This window comes from Macaca thibetana, chromosome 5 (assembly GCF_024542745.1).
Source record: "Macaca thibetana thibetana isolate TM-01 chromosome 5, ASM2454274v1, whole genome shotgun sequence".
In the NCBI taxonomy this organism is placed as follows: Eukaryota; Metazoa; Chordata; class Mammalia; order Primates; family Cercopithecidae; genus Macaca; species Macaca thibetana.
Window position 1 is genome coordinate 105,617,657 of NC_065582.1, and position 21,359 is coordinate 105,639,015.

Consider the following 21,359-nt stretch of genomic DNA (forward strand, 5'->3'; position numbering starts at 1 on the left):
CTACATCCCTGGGATGCAAGGCTGGTTCAACATTCACAAATCAATAAATGTAATCCAGCATATAAACAGAATCAAAGACAAAAACCACATGATTATCTCAATAGATGCAGAAAAAAAGGCCTCTGACAAAATTCAACAGCCCTTCATGCTAAAAACGCTCAATAAATTCGGCATTGATGGAACATATCTCAAAATAATAAGAGCTATTTAACACAGACCCACAGCCAATATCATACTGAATGGCCAAAAACTGGAAGCATTCTCTTTGAAAACTGGCACAAGACAGGGATGCCCTCTCTCACCACTCCTATTCAACAGTGTTGGAAGTTCTGGCCACGGCAATCAGGCAAGAGAAAGAAATAAAGAGTATTCAATTAGGAAAAGAAGAAGTCAAATTGTCCCTGTTTGCAGAAGACATGATTGTATATTTAGAAAATCCCATCATCTCAGCCCAAAATTTCCTCAAGCTGATAAGCAACTTCAGCAAAGTCTCAGGATACAAAATCAATGTGCAAAAATCACAAGCATTCTCATAAACCAGTAACAAACAGAGAGCCAAATCATGAATGAACTCCCATTCAAAATTGCTTCCAAGAGAATAAAATAACTAGGAATCCAACTTACAAGGGATGTGAAGGACCTGCTCAAGGAGAACTACAAACCACTACTCAATGAAATAAAAGAGGACACAAACAAATGGAAGAATATTCCATGCTCATGGATAGGAAGAATCAATATTGTGCAAATGGTCATACTGCCCAAGGTAATTTATAGATTCAATGCCATCCCCATTAAGTTTCCAATGACTTTCCTCACAGAATTGGAAAAAAACTACTTTAAAATTCATATGGAACCAAAAAAGAGCCCGCATTGCCAAGACAATCCTAAGCAAAAAGAACAAAGCTGGAGGCATCACGCTACCTGACTTCAAACTATACCACAAGGCTACAGTAACCAAAACAGCATGGTACTGGTACCCAAACAGATATACAGACCAATGGAACAGAACAGAGGCCTCAGAAGTAACACCACACATCTACAACCATCTGATCTTTGACACACCTGAAAAAAACAAGAAATGGGGAAAGGATTCCCTGTTTAATAAATGGTGCTGGGAAAACTGGCTAGCCATAAGTAGAAAGTTGAAACTGGATCCTTTCCTTACTCCTTATACGAAAATTAATTCAACATGGATTAGAGACTTAAATGTTAGACCTAAAACCATAATAACCCTAGAAGAAAACCTAGGTAGTACCATTCAGGACATAGGCATGGGCAAGGACTTCATGTCTAAAACACCAAAAGCAATGGCAACAAAAGCCAGAAATGACAAATGGGATCTAATTAAACTAAAGAGTTTCTGCACAGCAAAAGAAAATACCATCAGAGTGAACAGGCAACCTACAGAATGGGAGACAATTTTTGCAATCTACTCCTGACAAAGGACTGATATCCAGAACCTACAAAGAACTCAAACAAATTTACAAGAAAAAAACAAACAACCCCATCAGAAAGTGGGCAAAGGATATGAACAGACACTTTTCAAAAGAAGACATTTATGCAGCCAACAGACACATGAAAAAATGCTCATCATCACTGGCCATCAGAGAAATGCAAATCAAAACCACAATGAGATACCATCTCACACCAGTTAGAATGGCAATCATTAAAAAGTCAGGAAACAACAGGTGCCGGAGGGGATGTGGAGAAATAGGAACACTTTTACACTGTTGGTGGGATTGTAAACTAGTTCAACCATTGTGGAAGACAGTGTGGCGATTCCTCAAGGATCTAGAACTAGAAATACCATTTGACCTAGCCATCCCATTACTGGGGATATACTCAAAGGATTATAAATCATGCTGCTATAAAGACACATGCACATGTATGTTTACTGCGGCACTATTCGCAATAGCAAAGACTTGGAATCAACCCAAATGTCCATCAGTGACAGACTGGATTAAGAAAATGTGGCACATATACACCATGGAATACTATGCAGCCATAAAAAAGGATGAGTTTGTGTCCTTTTAGGGACATGGATGCAGCTGGAAACCATCATTCTCAGCAAAATATCGCAAGAACAGAAAACCAAACACCGAATGTTCTCACTCATAGGTGGGAAATGAACAATGAGATCACCTGGACACAGGAAGGGGAACATCACACACCGGGGCCTGTTGTGCGGTGGGGGGAGATATACCTAATGTAAACGACGAGTTAATGGGTGCATCACACCAACATGGCACATGTATACATATGCAAGAAATCTGCACGTTGTGCACATGTACCCTGGAAGATAAAGTATAATTTTTAAAAAAAGAAAATAAAAGAATTTTGAATAAAAAAAAGAAATTCTGGGTTGAAAATTCTTTTCTTTAAGTATGTTAAATATTGGCCCCTACTCTCTTCTAGCTTGTAGGGATTCTGCTGAGAGATCCACCGTTAGTCTGATGGGCCTCCCTTTGTGGGTAACCTGACCCTTCTCTCTGGCTGCCCTTAACAATTTTTCCTTCATTTCAACCTTGGTGAATCTGATGATTTTGTGTCTTGGGATTTCTATTCTCAAGGAGTATCTTTGTGGTGTTCTCTGTATTTCCTGAATTTGAATGTTGGCCTGTCTTGCTAGATTGGGAAAATTCTCCTGGATAATATCCTGAAGAGTGTTTTCCAACTTGGTTCCATTCTCCCCGTCACTTTCAGGTACACCAATCAAATGTAGTTTTGGTCTTTTCACAAAGTCCTGTATTCCTTGGAGGCTTTGTTTATTTCTTTTCATTCTCTTCTCTCTAATCTTGTCTTCACTGTTTATTTCATTAAGTTGATCTTCAATCTCTGATATCCTTTCTTCTGCTTGATCGATTCAGCTATTGATACTTGTGCATGTTTCATGAAGTTCCTATGCTGTGTTTTTCAGCTCCATGAGGTCGTTTATGTTCTTCTCTAAACTGGTTATTCTAGTTAGCTATTCGTCTAACCTTTTTTCAACATTCTTAGCTTTCTTGCATTGGGTTAGAACATGCTCCTTTAGTTCGGAGGAGTTTGTTATTACCCACCTTCTGAAGCCTACTTCTGTCAATCTGTCAAACTCACTGTCCATCCAGTTTTGTTCCCTTGCTAACAAGGATTTGTGATCCTTTGGGGGAGAAGAGATGTTCTCGTTTTTGGAATCTTCAGGCTTTTTGCTCTGGTTTCTCTCCATCTTCGTGGATTTATCTACCATTGGTCTTTGAAGGTGGTGACCTTCAGCTGGGGTCTTTGAGCGGACGTCCTTTTTGTTGATGTTGATACTATTCCCTTCTGTTTGTTAGTTTTCCTTCTAACAGTCAGGAACCATGTCTGATTCCCTGCTTTTCACTCCCTCAGCAGGCTGAATTAATTGCTGCAGGTCTGCTTAAAGTCCATCCATGTTGTGGCAAATGGCAGGATTTCCTTTTTAAAGGCTGAATAATATTTCATTACATATTAATCCATTATATATATATATATATATATGTATTTTTTGAATTTTTTAATTTTTTCAAAAACTCGTTGCCAAGGCCACTGGCAGAGAGTCTTTTCCCTATGTTCTCTTCCAAGAGTGTTATGGTTTCACATCTTACATTTGGGTCTTTTATCCATTTTGAGTTTATTTTTGTGTATGGTGTAAGATAAGGGTCCAATTTCATTCCTTGTATGTGGATATCCAATTTTCCCAGCAGCATTTATTGAGACTATTCTTTCCCATTGTGTCATCTTGATGCCGTTATCAAATATTTTATGTATAGGATCTAATACATAATAAACACATACTATCTTTTAAATACAAAATACCAGTTGTTTCGTATGAAGTCAGACATTAGACATGTGCAAAGATGTAAAATAATGCCACTCTTTTAACTACCTTATTTTGTTTTAGAAAATATAGTTTAGGGGGCGGAGCAAGATGGACGAATAGGAACAGCTCCAGTCTCCAAATGCCAGCGCGAGTGACACAGAACACCGGTGATTTCTGCATTTTCAACTGAGGTACTGGGTTCATCTCACTAGGGAGTGCCTGACAATTGGTGCTGGTCAGCTGCTGCAGCCCGACCAGCGAGAGCTGAAGCAGGGCAAGGCATCGCCTCACCTGGGAAGTGCAAGGGGAAAGGGAATCCCTTTTCCTAGCCAGGGGAACTGAGACACACAACACCTGGAAAATAGGGTAACTCCCATCCCAATACTGCGCTTTAAGCAAACAGGCACATCAAGAGATTATATCCCACACCTGGCCGGGAGGGTCCCACGCCCACGGAGCTTCCCTCATTGCTAGCACAGCAGTCTGTGATCTCGCGGCAAGGCAGCAGCAAGACTGGGGGAGGGGCGCCCGCCATTGCTGAGGCTTAAGTAGGTAAACAAAGCCGCTGGGAAGCTTGAACTGGGTGGAGCTCACAGCAGCTCAAGGAAACCTGCCTGTCTCTGTAGACTCGACCTCTGGGGACAGGGCACAGTAAACAACCACAAAAGCAGCAGAAACCTCTGCAGACGCAAACGACTCTGTCTGACAGCTTTGAAGAGAGCAGTGGATCTCCCAACACGGAGGTTGAGATCTGAGAAGGGACAGACTGCCTGCTCAAGTGGGTCCCTGACCCCTGAGTAGCCTAACTGGGAGACATCCCCCACTAGGGGCAGTCTGACACCCCACACCTCACAGGGTGGAGTACACCCCTGAGAGGAAGCCTCCAAAGCAAGAATCAGACAGGTATACTCGCTATTCAGCAATATTCTACCTTCTGCAGCCTCTGCTGCTGACACCCAGACAAACAGGGTCTGGAGTGGACCTCAAGCAATCTCCAACACACCTGCAGCTGAGGGTCCTGACTGTTAGAAGGAAAACTATCAAACAGGAAGGACGCCTACACCAAAACCCCATCAGCACATCACCATCATCATCAAAGACCAGAGGCAGATAAAACCACAAAGATGGGGAAAAAGCAGAGCAGAAAAGCTGGAAATTCAAAAAATAAGACCGCATCTCCCCCGGCAAAGGAGCGCAGCTCATCGCCAGCAACGGATCAAAGCTTGACGGAGAATGACTTTGACGAGATGAGAGAAGAAGGCTTCAGTCCATCAAACTTCTCAGAGCTAAAGGAGGAATTACGTACCCAGCGCAAAGAAACTAAAAATCTTGAAAAAAAAGTGGAAGAATTGATGGCTAGAGTAATTAATGCAGAGAAGGTCATAAATGAAATGAAAGAGATGAAAACCATGACATGAGAAATAAGTGACAAATGCCCAAGCTTCAGTAACCGACTCAATCAACTGGAAGAAAGAGTATCAGCGACTGAGGATCAAATGAACAAAATGAAGCGAGAAGAGAAACCTAAAGAAAAAAGAAGAAAAAGAAATGAACAAAGCCTGCAAGAAGTATGGGATTATGTAAAAAGACCAAATCTACGTCTGATTGGGGTGCCTGAAAGTGAGGGGGAAAATGGAACCAAGTTGGAAAATACTTTTCAAGATATCATCCAGGAGAACTTCCCCAACCTAGTAGGGCAGGCCAACATTCAAATCCAGGAAATACAGAGAACGCCACAAAGATACTCCTCGAGAAGAGCAACTCCAAGACACATAATTGCCAGATTCACCGAAGTTGAAATGAAGGAAAAAATCTTAAGGGCAGCCAGAGAGAAAGGTCCACAAAGGGAAGCCCATCAGACTAACAGCAGATCTCTCGGCAGAAACTCTACAAGCCAGAAGAGAGTGGGGGCCGATATTCAACATTCTTAAAGAAAAGAATTTTAAACCCAGAATTTCATATCCAGCCAAACTAAGTTTCATAAGTGAAGGAGAAATAAAATCCTTGACAGATAAGCAAATGCTTAGAGATCTTGTCACAACTAGGCCTGCCTTACAAGAGACCCTGAAGGAAGCACTCAACATAGAAAGGAACAACCGGTACCAGCCATTGCAAAACCATGCCAAAATGTAAAGACCATTTAGGCTAGGAAGAAACTGCATCAACTAACGAGCAAAATAACCAGTTAATATCATAATGGCAGGATCAAGTTCACACATAACAATATTAACCTTAAATGTAAATGGACTAAATGCTCCAATTAAAAGACACAGACTGGCAAACTGGATTAAGAGTCAAGACCCATCAGTCTGCTGTATTCAGGAGACCCATCTCACATGCAGAGACATACATAGGCTCAAAATAAAGGGATGGAGGAAGATTTTCCAAGCAAATGGAGAACAAAAGAAAGCAGGGGTTGCAATACTAGTCTCTGATAAAACAGACTTTAAACCATCAAAGATCAAAAGAGACAAAGAAGGCCATTACATAATGGTAAAGGGATCAATTCAACAGGAAGAGCTAACTATCCTAAATATATATGCCCCCAATACAGGAGCACCCAGATGCATAAAGCAAGTCCTGAGAGACTTACAAAGAGACTTAGACTCCCATACAATAATAATGGGAGACTTCAACACTCCACTGTCAACATTAGACAGATCAACGAGACAGAAAGTTAACAAGGATATTCAGTAATTGAACTCATCTCTGCAGCAAGCAGACCTAATAGACATCTATAGAACTCTCCACCCCAAATCAACAGAATATACATTCTTCTCAGCAACACATCTCACTTATTCCAAAATTGACCACATAATTGGAAGTAAAGCACTCCTCAGCAAATGGACAAGAACAGAAAGAATAACAAACTGTCTCTCAGACCACAGTGCAATCAAACTAGAACTCAGGACTAAGAAACTCAATCAAAACCACTCAACTACATGGAAACTGAACAAACTGCTCCTGAATGACTACTGGGTACATAACGAAATGAAGGCAGAAATAAACATGTTATTTGAAACCAATGAGAACAAAGATACAACATACCACAATCTCTGGGACACATTTAAAGCAGTGTGTAGAGGGAAATTTATAGCACTAAATGCCCACAAGAGAAAGCTGGAAAGATCTAAAATTGACACTCTAACATCACAATTAAAAGAACTAGAGAAGCAAGAGCAAATGCATTCAAAAGCTAGCAGAAGGCAAGAAATAACAAAGATCAGAGCAGAACTGAAGGAGACAGAGACACAAAAAACCCTCCAAAAAATCAATGAATTCAGGAGTTGGTTTTTTGAAAAGATCAACAAAATTGACAGACTGCTAGCAAGACTAATAAAGAAGAAAAGAGAGAAGAATCAAATAGACGCATTAAAAAATGATAAAGGGGATATCACCACCCACCCCACAGAAATACAAACTACCATCAGAGAATACTATAAACACCTCTACGCAAATAAACTAGAAAATCTAGAAGAAATGGATAATTTCCTGGACACTTACACTCCTCCAAGACTAAACCAGGAAGAAGTTGAATCCCTGAATAGACCAATAGCAGGCTCTGAAATTGAGGCAATAATTAATAGCCTACCAACGAAAAAAAGTCCAGGACCAGATGGATTCTCAGCTGAATTCTACCAGAGGTACAAGGAGGAGCTAGTACCATTCCTTCTGAAACTATTCCAATCAATAGAAAAAGAGGGAATCCTCCCTAACTCATTTTATGAGGCCAACATCATCCTGATACCAAAGCCTGGCAGAGACACAACAAAAAAAGAGAATTTTAGACCAATATCCCTGATGGACATTGATGCAAAAATCCTCAGTAAAATACTGGCAAACCGGATTCAGCAGCACATCAAAAAGCTTATCCACTGTGATCAAATGGGCTTCATCCCTGGGATGCAAGGCTGGTTCAACATTCGCAAATCAGTAAACCTAATCCAGCATATAAACAGAACCAAAGACAAGAACCACATGATTATCTCAATAGATCCACAAAAGACTTTTGACAAAATTCAACAGCCCTTCATGCTAAAAACGCTCAATAAATTCGGTATTGATGGAACGTACCTCAAAATAATAAGAGCTATTTATGACAAACCCACAGCCAATATCATACTGAATGGGCAAAAACTGGAAAAATGCCCTTTGAAAACTGGCACGAGACAGGGATGCCCCTCTCACCACTCCTATTCAACATAGTGTTGGAAGTTCTGGCTAGGGCAATCAGGCAAGAGAAAGAAATCAAGGGTATTCAGTTAGGAAAAGAAGAAGTCAAATTGTCCCTGATTGCAGATGACATGATTGTATATTTAGAAAACCCCATTGTCTCAGCCCAAAATCTCCTTAAGCTGATAAGCAACTTCAGCAAAGTCTCAAGATACAAAATTAATGTGCAAAAATCACAAGCATTCTTATACACCAGTAACAGACAAACAGAGAGCCAAATCATGAATGAACTTCCATTCACAATTGCTTCAAAGAGAATAAAATACCTAGGAATCCAACTTACAAGGGATGTAAAGGACCTCTTCAAGGAGAACAACAAACCACTGCTCAGTGAAATCAAAGAGGACACAAACAAATGGAAGAACATACCATGCTCATGGATAGGAAGAATCAATATCGTGAAAATGGCCATACTGCCCAAGGTAATTTATAGATTCAATGCCATCCCCATCAAGCTACCAATGACTTTCTGCACAGAATTGGAAAAAACTGCTTTAAAGTTCATATGGAACCAAAAAAGAGCCCGTATCTCCAAGACAATCCTAAGTCAAAAGAACAAAGCTGGAGGCATCACGCTACCTGACTTCAAACTATACTACAAGGCTACAGTAACCAAAACAGCATGGTACTGGTACCAAAACAGAGATATAGACCAATGGAACAGAACAGAGTCCTCAGAAACAATACTACACATCTACAGCCATCTCATCTTTGACAAACCTGAGAGAAACAAGAAATGGGGAAAGGATTCCCTATTGAATAAATGGTGCTGGGAAAATTGGCTAGCCGTAAGTAGAAAGCTGAAACTGGATCCTTTCCTTACTCCTTATACGAAAATTAATTCAACATGGATTAGAGACTTAAATGTTAGACCTAATACCATAAAAACCCTAGAGGAAAACCTAGGTAGTACCATTCAGGACATAGGCATGGGCAAAGACTTCATGTCTAAAACACCAAAAGCAATGGCAGCAAAAGTCAAAATTGACAAATGGGATCTCATTAAACTAAAGAGCTTCTGCACAGCAAAAGAAACTACCATCAGAGTGAACAGGCAACCTACAGAATGGGAGAACATTTTTGCAATCTACTCATCTGACAAAGGGCTAATATCCAGAACCTACAAAGAACTCAAACAAATTTACAAGAAAAAAACAAACAACCCCATCAAAAAGTGGGCAAAGGATATGAACAGACACTTCTCAAAAGAAGACATTCATACAGCCAACAGACACATGAAAAAATGCTCATCATCACTGGCCATCAGAGAAATGCAAATCAAAACCACAATGAGATACCATCTCACACCAGTTAGAATGGCAATCATTAAAAAGTCAGGAGACAACAGGTGCTGGAGAGGATGTGGAGAAATAGGAACACTTTTACACTGTTGGTGGGATTGTAAACTAGTTCAACCATTATGGAAAACAGTATGGCGATTCCTCAAGGATCTAGAACTAGATGTACCATATGACCTAGCCATCCCATTACTGGGTATATACCCAAAGGATTATAAATCATGCTGCTATAAAGACACATGCACACGTATGTTTATTGCAGCACTATTCACAATAGCAAAGACTTGGAATCAACCCAAATGTCCATCAGTGACAGACTGGATTAAGAAAATGTGGCACATATACACCATGGAATACTATGCAGCCATAAAAAAGGATGAGTTTGTGTCCTTTTAGGGACATGGATGCAGCTGGAAACCATCATTCTTAGCAAACTATCACAAGAACAGAAAACCAAGTACCACATGTTCTCACTCATAGGTGGGAACTGAACAATGAGATCACTTGGACTCAGGAAGGGGAACATCACACACCGGGGCCTATCATGGGGAGGGGGGAGGGGGGAGGGATTGCATTGGGAGTTATACCTGATGTAAATGACGAGTTGATGGGTGCTGACGAGTTGATGGGTGCAGCACAGCAACATGGCACAAGTATACATATGTAACAAACCTGCACGTTATGCACATGTACCCTAGAACTTAAAATATAATAATAATAATAAATAAATAAATAAATAAAAAGAAAATACAGTTTAGTTATTTTTTGTAAAAATGTTACCTTTGTTAACATATAATGGGTTTATTATTATCTCAATATGAATTAATAAATATTTTCAAATACCCCTTGCTTTCTTTTCTAATGTCTTGTTTTCTATCTATCCATCTATCCGTTCATCTATCTCACATGTATCAATGGATGTAATCCATATAAACAAAAATTATTGAGGAACTCCTTGGGTTTTTAAGACTGTAAACGGGTTCTAAGACCAAGAAGTTTGAGAACTGATGTTCTAAATCAGTGTTACTTTCGGATTCCACAGGAGAGTGATAGAAAAGCAATTCATTAAAGAAATATGTAACAAATACCAACTGACACTATTAATTCAATAATTTATTTATTAATTCCATAAACATTTCTTGGGTATACAGTAAGTTCAAGTTCCTGTGTTAGGTGCAAAAAATACTAAGAAGCATAGGTAAGAGTTCTCAGCCCCAACTACTCTGAGTCTGGTGGTAATTGCTGTGATATAATTATAGTACAAACAAAGAGATGAGAGCTATGATAGAGAAAATGTTGGGAGAGAACTGGAAAGCCCAGGATACTGAATGATAAGAAATGGGCTTTTATGTATTTATTTATTTTGGAGTGGAGAGTAGAGTAGAATAAGGCTCTAACATTGGTGGCAGTCATTAAGTAGCATCTATGTGCAAGGCACAACAGGAGATACAAAGATATCTACATCCTTCTAGGAAACTAGAAATAACAGAAGGCATAAAACAATTATCAGAAAGAGGGAGAGATCAGAAGAGCAGAGTGATATGAAGACAAAGGGAAAAGAACCCAAGAAAGAAGACGTAATCAGATGCTAGAGAGACATCAAAAGGAACAATAAGTATCAGAAAGGAAATTTGTAAATAGAAATAATAATTATTAATTATTAATTCAATGAAAACTATTTCTGCCTCTTTCTATTGAAAATAGAAATACTCATTGTCTCTCTGTTACTCACCCAAACTCATCAGGCAATCTATTCATTCAAACTGCAAGCACTAAGCCACCCACCATGTACCAAGCCAATGGCCAATGAAGGACATGACATGTACACTGTCTAGCACGGTTCTTGATCCACACAAACTTAACTATATCACATCATTGTAAATGCTAAAAAGGCATCCAGAAAAAGAGCTGTGTGTCCTTAGAAGCCAGAGCAATTAATTCAGCGTGCTGAGGGAGTGAAAAGCAGGGAATCAGACGTGGTTCCACAGAGAAAGTGACATCTGTATTTAGTCATGAAGAATCAGATGGGTTTTGACAGGAAAGATGTGCATTTTTGTGTGCGAATGAGTGTATTGGAAGGTGATAGGTTATATTAGTCAAGGTCTTGGCGGGAAAAAGATGGCACGCCAACTGCATCTGGGCAGGGAGAAGCCAGGCAAACAATATCCTAACTATACTTTCCTCTGACCCTCTAAATCTCCTGCCTATGCCTTTCATAGGCCAAACTCAAATGAGAGGCACAGTCCATGAAGGTCAGTCTCCAGAGGCACAGATATAGAGGGGTGGAGAGTGATCTGGAAGAACAACCAAATGACAGTATTTCAGACAGACAACAAACACCTGGATCTGCAAAAGTTCATGGAGGAAAATAAGTAATAGAGAGGGAAAGCAATGAGAATAGGTGAGTGACGCATGAGGCTAGAAGGCAGAACCATCTTTATAAATAGCATGCTTAGACATTTGGATACTATCCTGAGGCAATGGGGACCCACCAAAGGGTTTTAAACAGGGGCATGGCATAATCATATCTGAGCTTGTAGCTCTGTAGATGCTACCTCCCCCAATCCCTAGTTGTTTGATGCCTGTCTCTAAAAAGAGGCCTGATAATAGAAGTCAGACAGATCCAGCTTTGTATTCTGGCTTACTTGCTATGTAACCCATCAGTCAGGACCCAGTCAGAAGACATTAAACACACGAGCGACATGAACAGAGAAAACTTAACATACAGAAGCGTTAACTGGGTAATTGAAAGGATAAAAAGAGAACTCCAAGGTACCAGGGAGGTAGCAACTACACGAAGGTAGCTACCACCACCAGTGTGGAGGAAACAGAAGCAGGAGATTGAAATTATTAAAACTTACAAACATAGGGACTGAAATGCAAACCTCTGACAATGGAGCACTACTTGGCTGGGGTGGTACCTCTGAGGAGAGGGTGCCCTGAAGCTAGTTCTTCAGGTGTTAGAAGAACTGTACACTGGATTCAGCTGCTACCACAGGAAAAACTTGCCACTGCTGTGGTGAAGGAATATATTGTTGGCAAGACACTCACAAGCAGAAAGAAAGTCCACAGAAAGCAGAAAGGAAGAAAGCTGCTTCTTCCCCTCTAGGCTTGCAATTTCCCTCTAGTTCCACTTATTAGCATAGCCTGACAGGTATCCAGCTGGGCAAGCTGAAGTGTATTCTGAAAGTCCCAGCCCCAGCATCATGAAGTGGGAGTTTAGATCTGAGAGGCGGAATTTAACAATTGGCACAGTAATCCTGGAAAAGAAACCTCAGCTTTGTGGTCTCAGTTTTCCTTCTCTGTGAAATGGGAGTTTTAAAAAATTACCAAATTTATACTATTGGGAGCATTAAATGAAACAAACTATGCAAATCTTCTGTTATAGTACCTGAAACAAAGTAGCTATTCAATAAAAGTTAATTCCATTCCCCTTTCTCCAAATTGTGATATCAACTAACATATGAAAACAAAGATGTGTGTGAGTAAATAATCAGTATACATCTCTTATGAGGCAGTCAGATGTTCTCATCTTTTATAAGTGACCATATATCACATGGTATGTTAGTCTTACTAGGTTTTAACTTATCCTTTTTGCAAAGCTGGGCAATCTCCCCATCTGCCCACCCATTTCTCACTCTTTCTCCCTGGCCTCTCTCTCTCTCTCTCTCACACACACACACACACACACACACACACACACACACAACAAAGAGATTTACATGCACACATGCTCCTCTTAATTTCAGAGAAAATTTTTCCCGTGAAGGCAAAAAATATAAATGTGATCAAAACACAGCTGTTATTCAGCCAGAACTGGATGAACTCAAGTATCAAAAACAGGAAGTAGAACACTTCAATGCTGTTTTTAAAAAACACATATCAAATAAAATTTTAAAGTATTTTGATGTATTGCTGTTTTTCAAAGTCAATACTGCTAAATGTTGAAATTCAGAAATGAAAGTGTGTGGAATTGGTGGAAAACAAAAATCACAAATCTTTTCTGGGGCTTTATTAAGAGAAGCAAAGGCCAGGCACGGTGGCTCACGCCTATAATCCCAGCACTTTGGAAGGCCGAGGCGGGCGGATCATGAGTTTGAGAACAGCCTGGCCAACATGGTGAAACCCCATCTAAATAAAAACACAGGCCGGGCGCGGTGGCTCAAGCCTGTAATCCCAGCACTTTGGGAGGCCGAGACGGGCGGATCACGAGGTCAGAAGATCGAGACCATCCTGGCTAACAAGGTGAAACCCCGTCTCTACTAAAAAAATACAAAAAAATAGCCGGGCGCGGTGGCGGGCGCCTGTAGTTCCAGCCACTTGGGAGGCTGAGACAGGAGAATCGCTTGAGCCCGGGAGGCGGAGGTTGCAGTGAGCTGAGATCCGGCCACTGCACTCCAGCCTGGGCCCCAGAGCAAGACTTCATCTCAAAAAAAAAAAAAAAAAAAGAGAGAAGCACAGTGAAGTGTTCAAAATAGGGGAAAAACAAGACAACATCTTTGTTCAGTTCTGGAATTCACATTTTAGGAGGGATGTTAACAAACTAGAGCTCTGCCAGTGACTTAAAACTAGAAGTAAAAGGTGGGAAAGGCTAAAAAAAAATAAAAATAAAAATAAAAAAATAAAAATAAAAACACAAAAGTTAGGTGGGCATTGTGGCGTGGGCCCGTAATCCCAGCTACTCGGAAGGCTAAGGCAGGAGAATCGCTTGAGCCCAGGAGGCGGAGGTTGCAGTGAGCTGAGATCATGCCACTGCACTCCAGTCTGGGCGACAGAGCAAGACTTCATCTCAAAAAAAAAAAAGAGAGAAGCACAGTGAAGTGTTCAAAATAGGGGAAAAACAAGACAACATCTTTGTTCAGTTCTGGAATTCACATTTTAGGAGGGATGTTAACAAACTAGAGCTCTGCCAGTGACTTAAAACTAGAAGTAAAAGGTGGGAAAGGCTTGTCTTTTCCCAAATGGTTAAAAGAACTCATCATATTTAATTTGGAAAAGAGACAACGGTGGTGAGTTTATAGGACTGACACTAAGATGTCCCAGAACTAGGAGAGCAATTAAGAAGTATCACACTGTAATGGATCAGATTATCATCTATAAATGTAACTCTAAAGATTTTTTCCATAAAAGTGTGACCACAGAGGATTAGGAATCCCAAATACAGTCAAGGGGATGTTGGCGGTGCAGGGAGGAGTCAAGGAGGAATGAACAGAGTCAGGAAAGAGGGAATGCAATGGAATTATAACGAAGCCGAACATGGAAAAGCTATTTAGAATTCTGCTTAAAAAAAGACAGGTTTATCAGAAGGGAGATATTTAGCATAAAGCCTAGAAAAAGATGAGTGAAGTGGAAAGAATGAATGAGTACATTTCCGAGAAAGAAAGGGGAAATCATCTAACTTGATCTGTTTGCTTTGCTTTCACTCTCACCAAACAACCTTCTTATAATTTAGTTTCCCATGTAGATTTTCCCATAGACAGAGACTGTAACTATAGCTTACTCATTCCAGTTTGCTTGATAGTCATAACTTCACTCTACTCAGAGCTTTTATTCTCCTTTAAAATTCCAGAAAATAGCTATTTCCCCCATTTTATACAGAGGAATTGAAGTTTGGCTAATAAGTGGCAGAACTGTGATTCACCCTCAGATATAATTGACTTTGTACTGCATCACAATCAGAAGAGGCTAAAGTCACAGAAAACACAGAGAGACATATAAGAAAGCGGCAAAGTCTAGTAGTGAATACTGCAAAGAAGTCGAGAAGGATGGTGACTGGTAAAAATGTACTTATATTCAGTGGTCTGGGAGACTTTCCAGTAAAAAAGTGTCATGAGCCAGACTACACTACATTAGTAAGAAAATAATAAAGAAACAGAGGCATCAAGTATAGAACACTCTTTCAAGAACTCTAGCTACAAAGAAAAGACAGTATCATAAAGATATCTGTTTCACTTCAGCTCTAATATAATAGAATACTTCTGCCACCCATTAAACACTGGGGAATATGTCCACTTTGTAGAGAACTATAGGACAAATACATGAAGTTCCTCAACCACTATCATATTCCAGTGAAAGATTCTCCGTAAAATGTACCAGAGTTTGAGATGGACATCATCTACTCATTTCTTCTGTGAGTAGCCATTTTAGACTTAAACAAATGGATTTCTTATGGTCTGTTTGTTTTGTTACTTTCAGAGTACATTTTTCATTATGGAAGCCAGTGGGAAAAATACAATTCCATTTCAATGTTTTAAAAGTCACTTTTCTGGAACATATCTATTTAGTTAACTGACAATTTAATAACAAGCTCTCAGAAAGATGACATGTTTATATGTGCAATGATAAAATGAATTTTTTTCTGTCTTTTAGCAATTAAACATTTTTCCTTTAAGTGGATGATGTTTATTTCTCTTGGTACTCATAGTGTTTTAACATGAATTTACCTTGTACTGAGAAATTTTATATTTAAGATCTGAGGTTTCAATCATGGGATCCCTCCCCATAAATTTAAATACAAGAGAATCCTGAGTCTATAATTAAAATCTGTTTAACATCTTAAAAATACTAGAAGCCTTTATCACAGTCAGAAAAATTTATACTTCAGTAGAAACTACAGCAAAGATGGGAGAATTGTGCATAGTTTAAAATATATTTTATAGTTTTAAACACTATATGATAAGCTATATGATAGGCAGTTTTCAAAAGTCAATGTTTTGTTATGTTTACAAGTTCTAGTTTTTTCCTTACTGTTCATAGTTATGAATCTATTTACATATGAAAATGAGACACAAGAAATTCTGGCTAGGGATATGAAGCAAAAATGGGCAACCATACTGTGCTATCTGTTACTAAAGAGCAGTTAGCACATGGATAGAGTATGCTTTGAATCAATCTTTTTGGTCCTTCTTACAACAGAAGTTTGCTAACAATCCTCTGCTTTTTCCCTTCTTTCTTCCTCCCACTCCCACCCCAACCCCTATCTAGAGTTGTGGGATGAAGCAAACAATTCTATCTTCAAAAAAAATCTTTTTTTTTGGTTGACAGAAAACTCAAACATTTAAATGTGAATTCCTTATGGGATTACCTGGCCTTTTTAAAAATTTCTGGCTCTGATTATTTTTCAAAGATACAGCCCTTTAGAAAAGTAGTTTATTGCTCTTTCAAGAGTCCTGAATTGAGCAATAAAAATTGATTTATGCTCTGTAATAGTATCATAATGTTGTATCTCTGAAACACATATAAATTAACCTTAAATCAAGACCCTTTGTGCATTCCTACTTTCCTTGATTCACAATTTTTTTTTTTTCCTTTGTTGCCAGGCTGGAGTGCAGTGGTGCAATCTCAGCTTACTGCAACCTCTGCCTTCCAGGTTCAAGTGATTCTCCTGCCTCAGCCTCCTGAGTAGCTGGGACTAAGCGCCACCATTCCCAGCTAATTTTTGTATTTTTAGTAGAGACAGGGTTTCATCATGTTGGCCAGGATCGTCTCAATCTCTTGACCTGGTGATCCGCCCGCCTTGGCATCCCAAAGTGCTGGGATTACAGGCGTGAGCCACCGCGTCCAGTCAATTCACAATATTAATTAGTTCTTGTTTCAACATACTTAAGAATAAGACACTCAATAAGGTAAATATACTTGTTACTAATGTGTACCTAGGGCTATGGAAAGGAAAGGAGAGGGGGGGATGGGAGATGGAGGGAGAGAAGGAAGGAAAAAAGGAGGAAGAAAAGAAAGAGAATTAATAGTCAAATGCCAGGATGTTTCAGTGCAGCAACTTTGAGACCCACTCTAAGGGTGAGGGGCCAGGCTAGGGCATGTCTGTCTGCTAAATTGTTTTTAGTATAATAGTTCATTTATTAATTCAAAACTATTAAAAGAGCTCTCACCCTTCAAAACCACTTCTGGCATTGGGTATATGAATTAGAATAATTTTATAAATAAAGTGCAATTATGTGGCATCAAAATTCTTGGACTTGAATTCCAGTCCTACCACTTATCAGATATATAGCCTTGGGCAACTTATTTTTCTCTGTTTCAGTTTCCTTATCTGAAAAATGAGATACTAATAGTATATGCCTCATAGAATTACTCTAAGAATGAAATAAGATAACACATGTAAAGAGTCCAAAGACCTAGCATACTATAAGTTCTCAATAATGGTTAGTTATTTCACTTTTCTTATCATCATTATATTCCTCGAAGCCCTCAAATATAGTCACCTAATGCACTTTTTTTTCATGTTATAACCCTGTAACATTTTTCTTCCTAGATTCATCCATATTCTGCTACTTCCAAATTTTGTTCTGTTTCAACTTAGTTTGATTTTTGCCCTCACGTGTAATCAAGAACTTGGGCTATGAATCTCAGCAAAGAAAAATGTTCCCATCCAGTAAAATGTACTAATATTTACTGAATACCTAAGAACAGATTATAAGAGAGAAATCTTATTTTTAAAAGAGAAAAATAAAATTTTACAAGCTTCCAGAAACAAATTCTACCTATTAACCAGATTCAATATCCGTATTTAAATATTTCTGTATCAATAAAATTATTTAATATTTCTTAAAACAAAAAAAATGAAAAGCCAAATTTTTTTCTAAAATCAACACATTAGTTCTGTGGTTCTCTGACTTTTTGATCAAAAGAAAAAAGGCCACTTAAAACTTAAATTCCATTGCAGTCATATTCATCTAATACCAAAGACAAAGGTGGATGTGAAAAAAAATGAGAAATAGAAAAGTTAAGTATGTAATCCCTGGTGAAGAAGAAATAACACTGATGTGACTTGACAATTAGCACTCCAAGGGTGAGGGACTAGGCCAGACCATGTCTGTCTGCTCAATTGTCTTCTCAGTACCATTTCATTCACTAATTCAAAAGTAGTAAGAGAACTTTTACCCACCATAAGTGGGGGAATAGGGGAAGAATGGGGAAAAAAGGGAGTAGGGGTAGAATAGAATTAAGGAGAGGTAGCCCAGACCAATTTTGATAGTTCTAGAATAGATGAATAAGAAACTAAAATAATCAGTCTTTGTAAGCAAAAACTCTCCTGGAGTTCCCAAAGCTGAATCTAAGAAAAGTGGTCACTGCTGAGCCCAAGGGCAGTGTGCACATATTCCCTCCCTATTCTTTCAACAGTATACAAAAGTTGTTACTACTTTAACCTAGATTCCATGTCGTCTAGGTTGGCCCACAATTCAGAGCAGGTTTAAATAAGCTTCCCCAGAGACTGCCTGTGTCCTAGGTTTAGGCTTACCCATACTCATCTTGATTGGCAGGTTTTCTCTGCTTGCCGCTTCCACTAGATGTCTCCGAACCTCCATCACTGCCTCTTTGTGCTTAGTGTTGAGTAAAGCTTCCCACAGGGCTTTGGCTGTGGTGTCACTGCAGGAAAACCACAAAAAGAGCTTCAGATTAAATTTCTACTGGATACTGGAAAGGATTGAGAGCAAAATACTTTTTAAAATAGATTTTTGAGCATTAATGTAGTCTTTCCTACTGATAGACTCTAAGTATTAGGATTAAAGCATGCCTAATTCACATAATTGGCAGAAAATATTGAGAAATTAAGGAAACAATAAAATCAAGTGAATAAAGGGAAGAAAAGCTGTACTGTGTGATGAGAAGTGTGGGAAAACTATGGATAAATTTTTTTTAAAGATTTTGCACTTAAATCTTTCGGAATGCAACTCAACGTCACTAGAGTAACATAAATGTTATATAAGCCAAAATTAAATGCATGTCTCAAAATGATTTATCAGTGATTATAAGCACTATATCAATTCGAGATTAAATACCTGTGTGAGAAACAAAGCAATCAGCAATAGCAGTTCATTCAAAAATTACTCAATAGACTTCCTAATTAGTAGACTTCCTACTAAATGAAAATCAGGAATTATACTAAGTAACCATGGACTGAAGTATCCCACTTTGGGCCTTAGGTTGGAAGGATGGTACTTACTAAAACCTTTACAATTAACCGTTGATAACAGCACGAAGCACTGCATTATATGCAAGGCCTCATCTGGGCTCACTTCCCCAATAGCCCTCTGTCTCACCCAACATGCTATGTCCAAATTATAAATGAGGGCAGTGTTCCTTCCGGAAGATCTCTGCCATGTAGCCAAGTATACACATTTGTAGTAATGTTTTAAAAACTGAATACAAAGAAACAAGGATGACTTCTGTCCCTTTATAAAGACTTTTTCCTCCAATCAAAGCCCCAGTTACTCTCCTACTATTCACTTAGTAATAGTTAAAAACTAAATACATTTTAATTTAGTTTTAAAGTTATATCTATTAAGATTTTAATTTAGTTTTAAAGCCATACCTAATAAGACATATCTTCCAAGTTTGAATTTGATCTTGAATAATAGAATAATATATTTTTACACTGAGTTTAATGCCTGACACATTATAATCTTTCATTGAATAGTTTTTATTATCATCTATTTTTCCATAATGAACTAATATTACTGCTCAACATACTCCACTTGTTTTAATCTGATCGAATCTGTCATCATTATAACTCTGCATCTAATATTCTTAAGTTTAATTTAAGTAAGCAGGTAAACTACATGTCAGGCCCTATATTTGGTTGGGATATAGATTTTTAAAAAGCTTTGAATGGCATAGTTTAGAAGACAAGGCAGATACAAAAGCAAAGAAATTACTTTAAAAGTGTGGTAATAAAATCCATGGTCAATGCTTCCATAGGTTTTTAGGCAAGCGTATTCCTAGCTGGGAGGATAGGGACTGAAGGAATGATTTCTACTGGAAATGATGAGCAAGTACAAAGATATATAAGCTCTAAAACCAGCCTGGGAAGAAGTCAAAACTCAATCTGGGAAGGAAAATGGCAAAAAAAAAAAAAAAAAGGCTTCAAGAAAGATATAAAATCTTGGTTACAAAATAAGAGAAAGAAGGACATTTCAGAATGCAAAAAATCCTAGGAACATGACCCTGAGGAGCACCGTTCTGTTGCATGCCAAGGTGCATGGGGAGGGGGCAGTGGGAGGAGGGCATAAAAGAAGGTGCAGCCACACTCTGGGGGTTCTGCATTCCTTGCCAAGTCATGTCAACTTTGATATGTAGGTGACAGGAAGCCAAGGAGCATGTGATTGATTTCACACTTTGAGAAGAACAGCATAGCTCAGCAGTTATGAATATAGTCTTTATCATAATTCAAAAGCAGGTCTGCTTGCTATGAGGCTTTCAGAAAGTTACTTAATTTCTCTAAAGCTCTGCAGGCAATTGAAGAACCATGGAAGAATTCTGAGCATGGGAGCTACAATCCCAGTTTCCCAAACTTAGGCTTCATAATTGTTCTCTGCTTTTAGTCTCAAAAACACCCCTCCACAAACCACAGGGATTTCTCACATAGCCTCAATGCAACCCAGAACTTTCAGAGTAGAATGTCACTACCCTCCTCTTTTCCATGAGAATATGTATCTGGCTAATATGTCTCTAAGATCACAGTAGGTTAGGTAACGTTGTGGTTACCCTATCAGATTGGTGTAGTGGTTTATGGACTCTGGAGTCAGATAAATCTGGGTTCAAACTCCAACCATGCTTCTCCTCACCCACTCCAAATACATGGCCTCCTAGACCATTCTTCCCCTGTATTCCAAGCACAGGAACACTCTTCCTACAAATCTCTCTCTCCCTCCAGGTATCTGCTAAAATGTCACCTTATCAGAGAGGTCTCCCCTTACTGCCCTGCATAAAAAAGTGACAACGCCTATCACAGTACCTTATGCTAGCACTCTCTTGTCTACTTACTGGGCTTTACTGTTCTACATAATTCTAATTACCAGCTGACTTATTATGTTTCCATGTTTATTTGTTTGTTGTCTGTCTCTCTCATAAAAGGTGGGGTCCTTCTATGAAGGCAGGGACTTTGTTTTACTCATTTTTAATTCTTCACTACCTGGAACAGTACAGATCTCTGGTGGGTATACTCAGTAAATATTGAATAAATGATACTTGTTAATTGTGTAACTGTGCACATA

General features: G+C 38.9%; 2 protein-coding genes across 5 annotated transcripts in view; one reads left to right on the forward strand and one right to left on the reverse strand.

Moving 5' to 3' along the window:
- Positions 1 to 21,359, reverse strand: part of SCFD2 (sec1 family domain containing 2) — an 807,609-nt gene that overhangs the window by 723,771 nt on the left and 62,479 nt on the right. For all 4 annotated transcript variants that reach the window (XR_007725710.1, XM_050790571.1, XM_050790570.1 and 1 more), the window contains exon 3: positions 18,605 to 18,732. Coding sequence is in view for 3 of the 4 variants with exons in the window: in XM_050790571.1 (XP_050646528.1) it covers positions 18,605 to 18,732 (128 nt within the window). In the remaining variant the exon portion in view is untranslated. The remainder of the gene's footprint in view (positions 1 to 18,604; positions 18,733 to 21,359) is intronic.
- The window catches only part of LOC126954756 (60S ribosomal protein L14-like), a 1,186,913-nt gene that overhangs the window by 452,024 nt on the left and 713,530 nt on the right, over positions 1 to 21,359 (forward strand). The gene's annotated exons all lie outside the window — the stretch shown is intronic.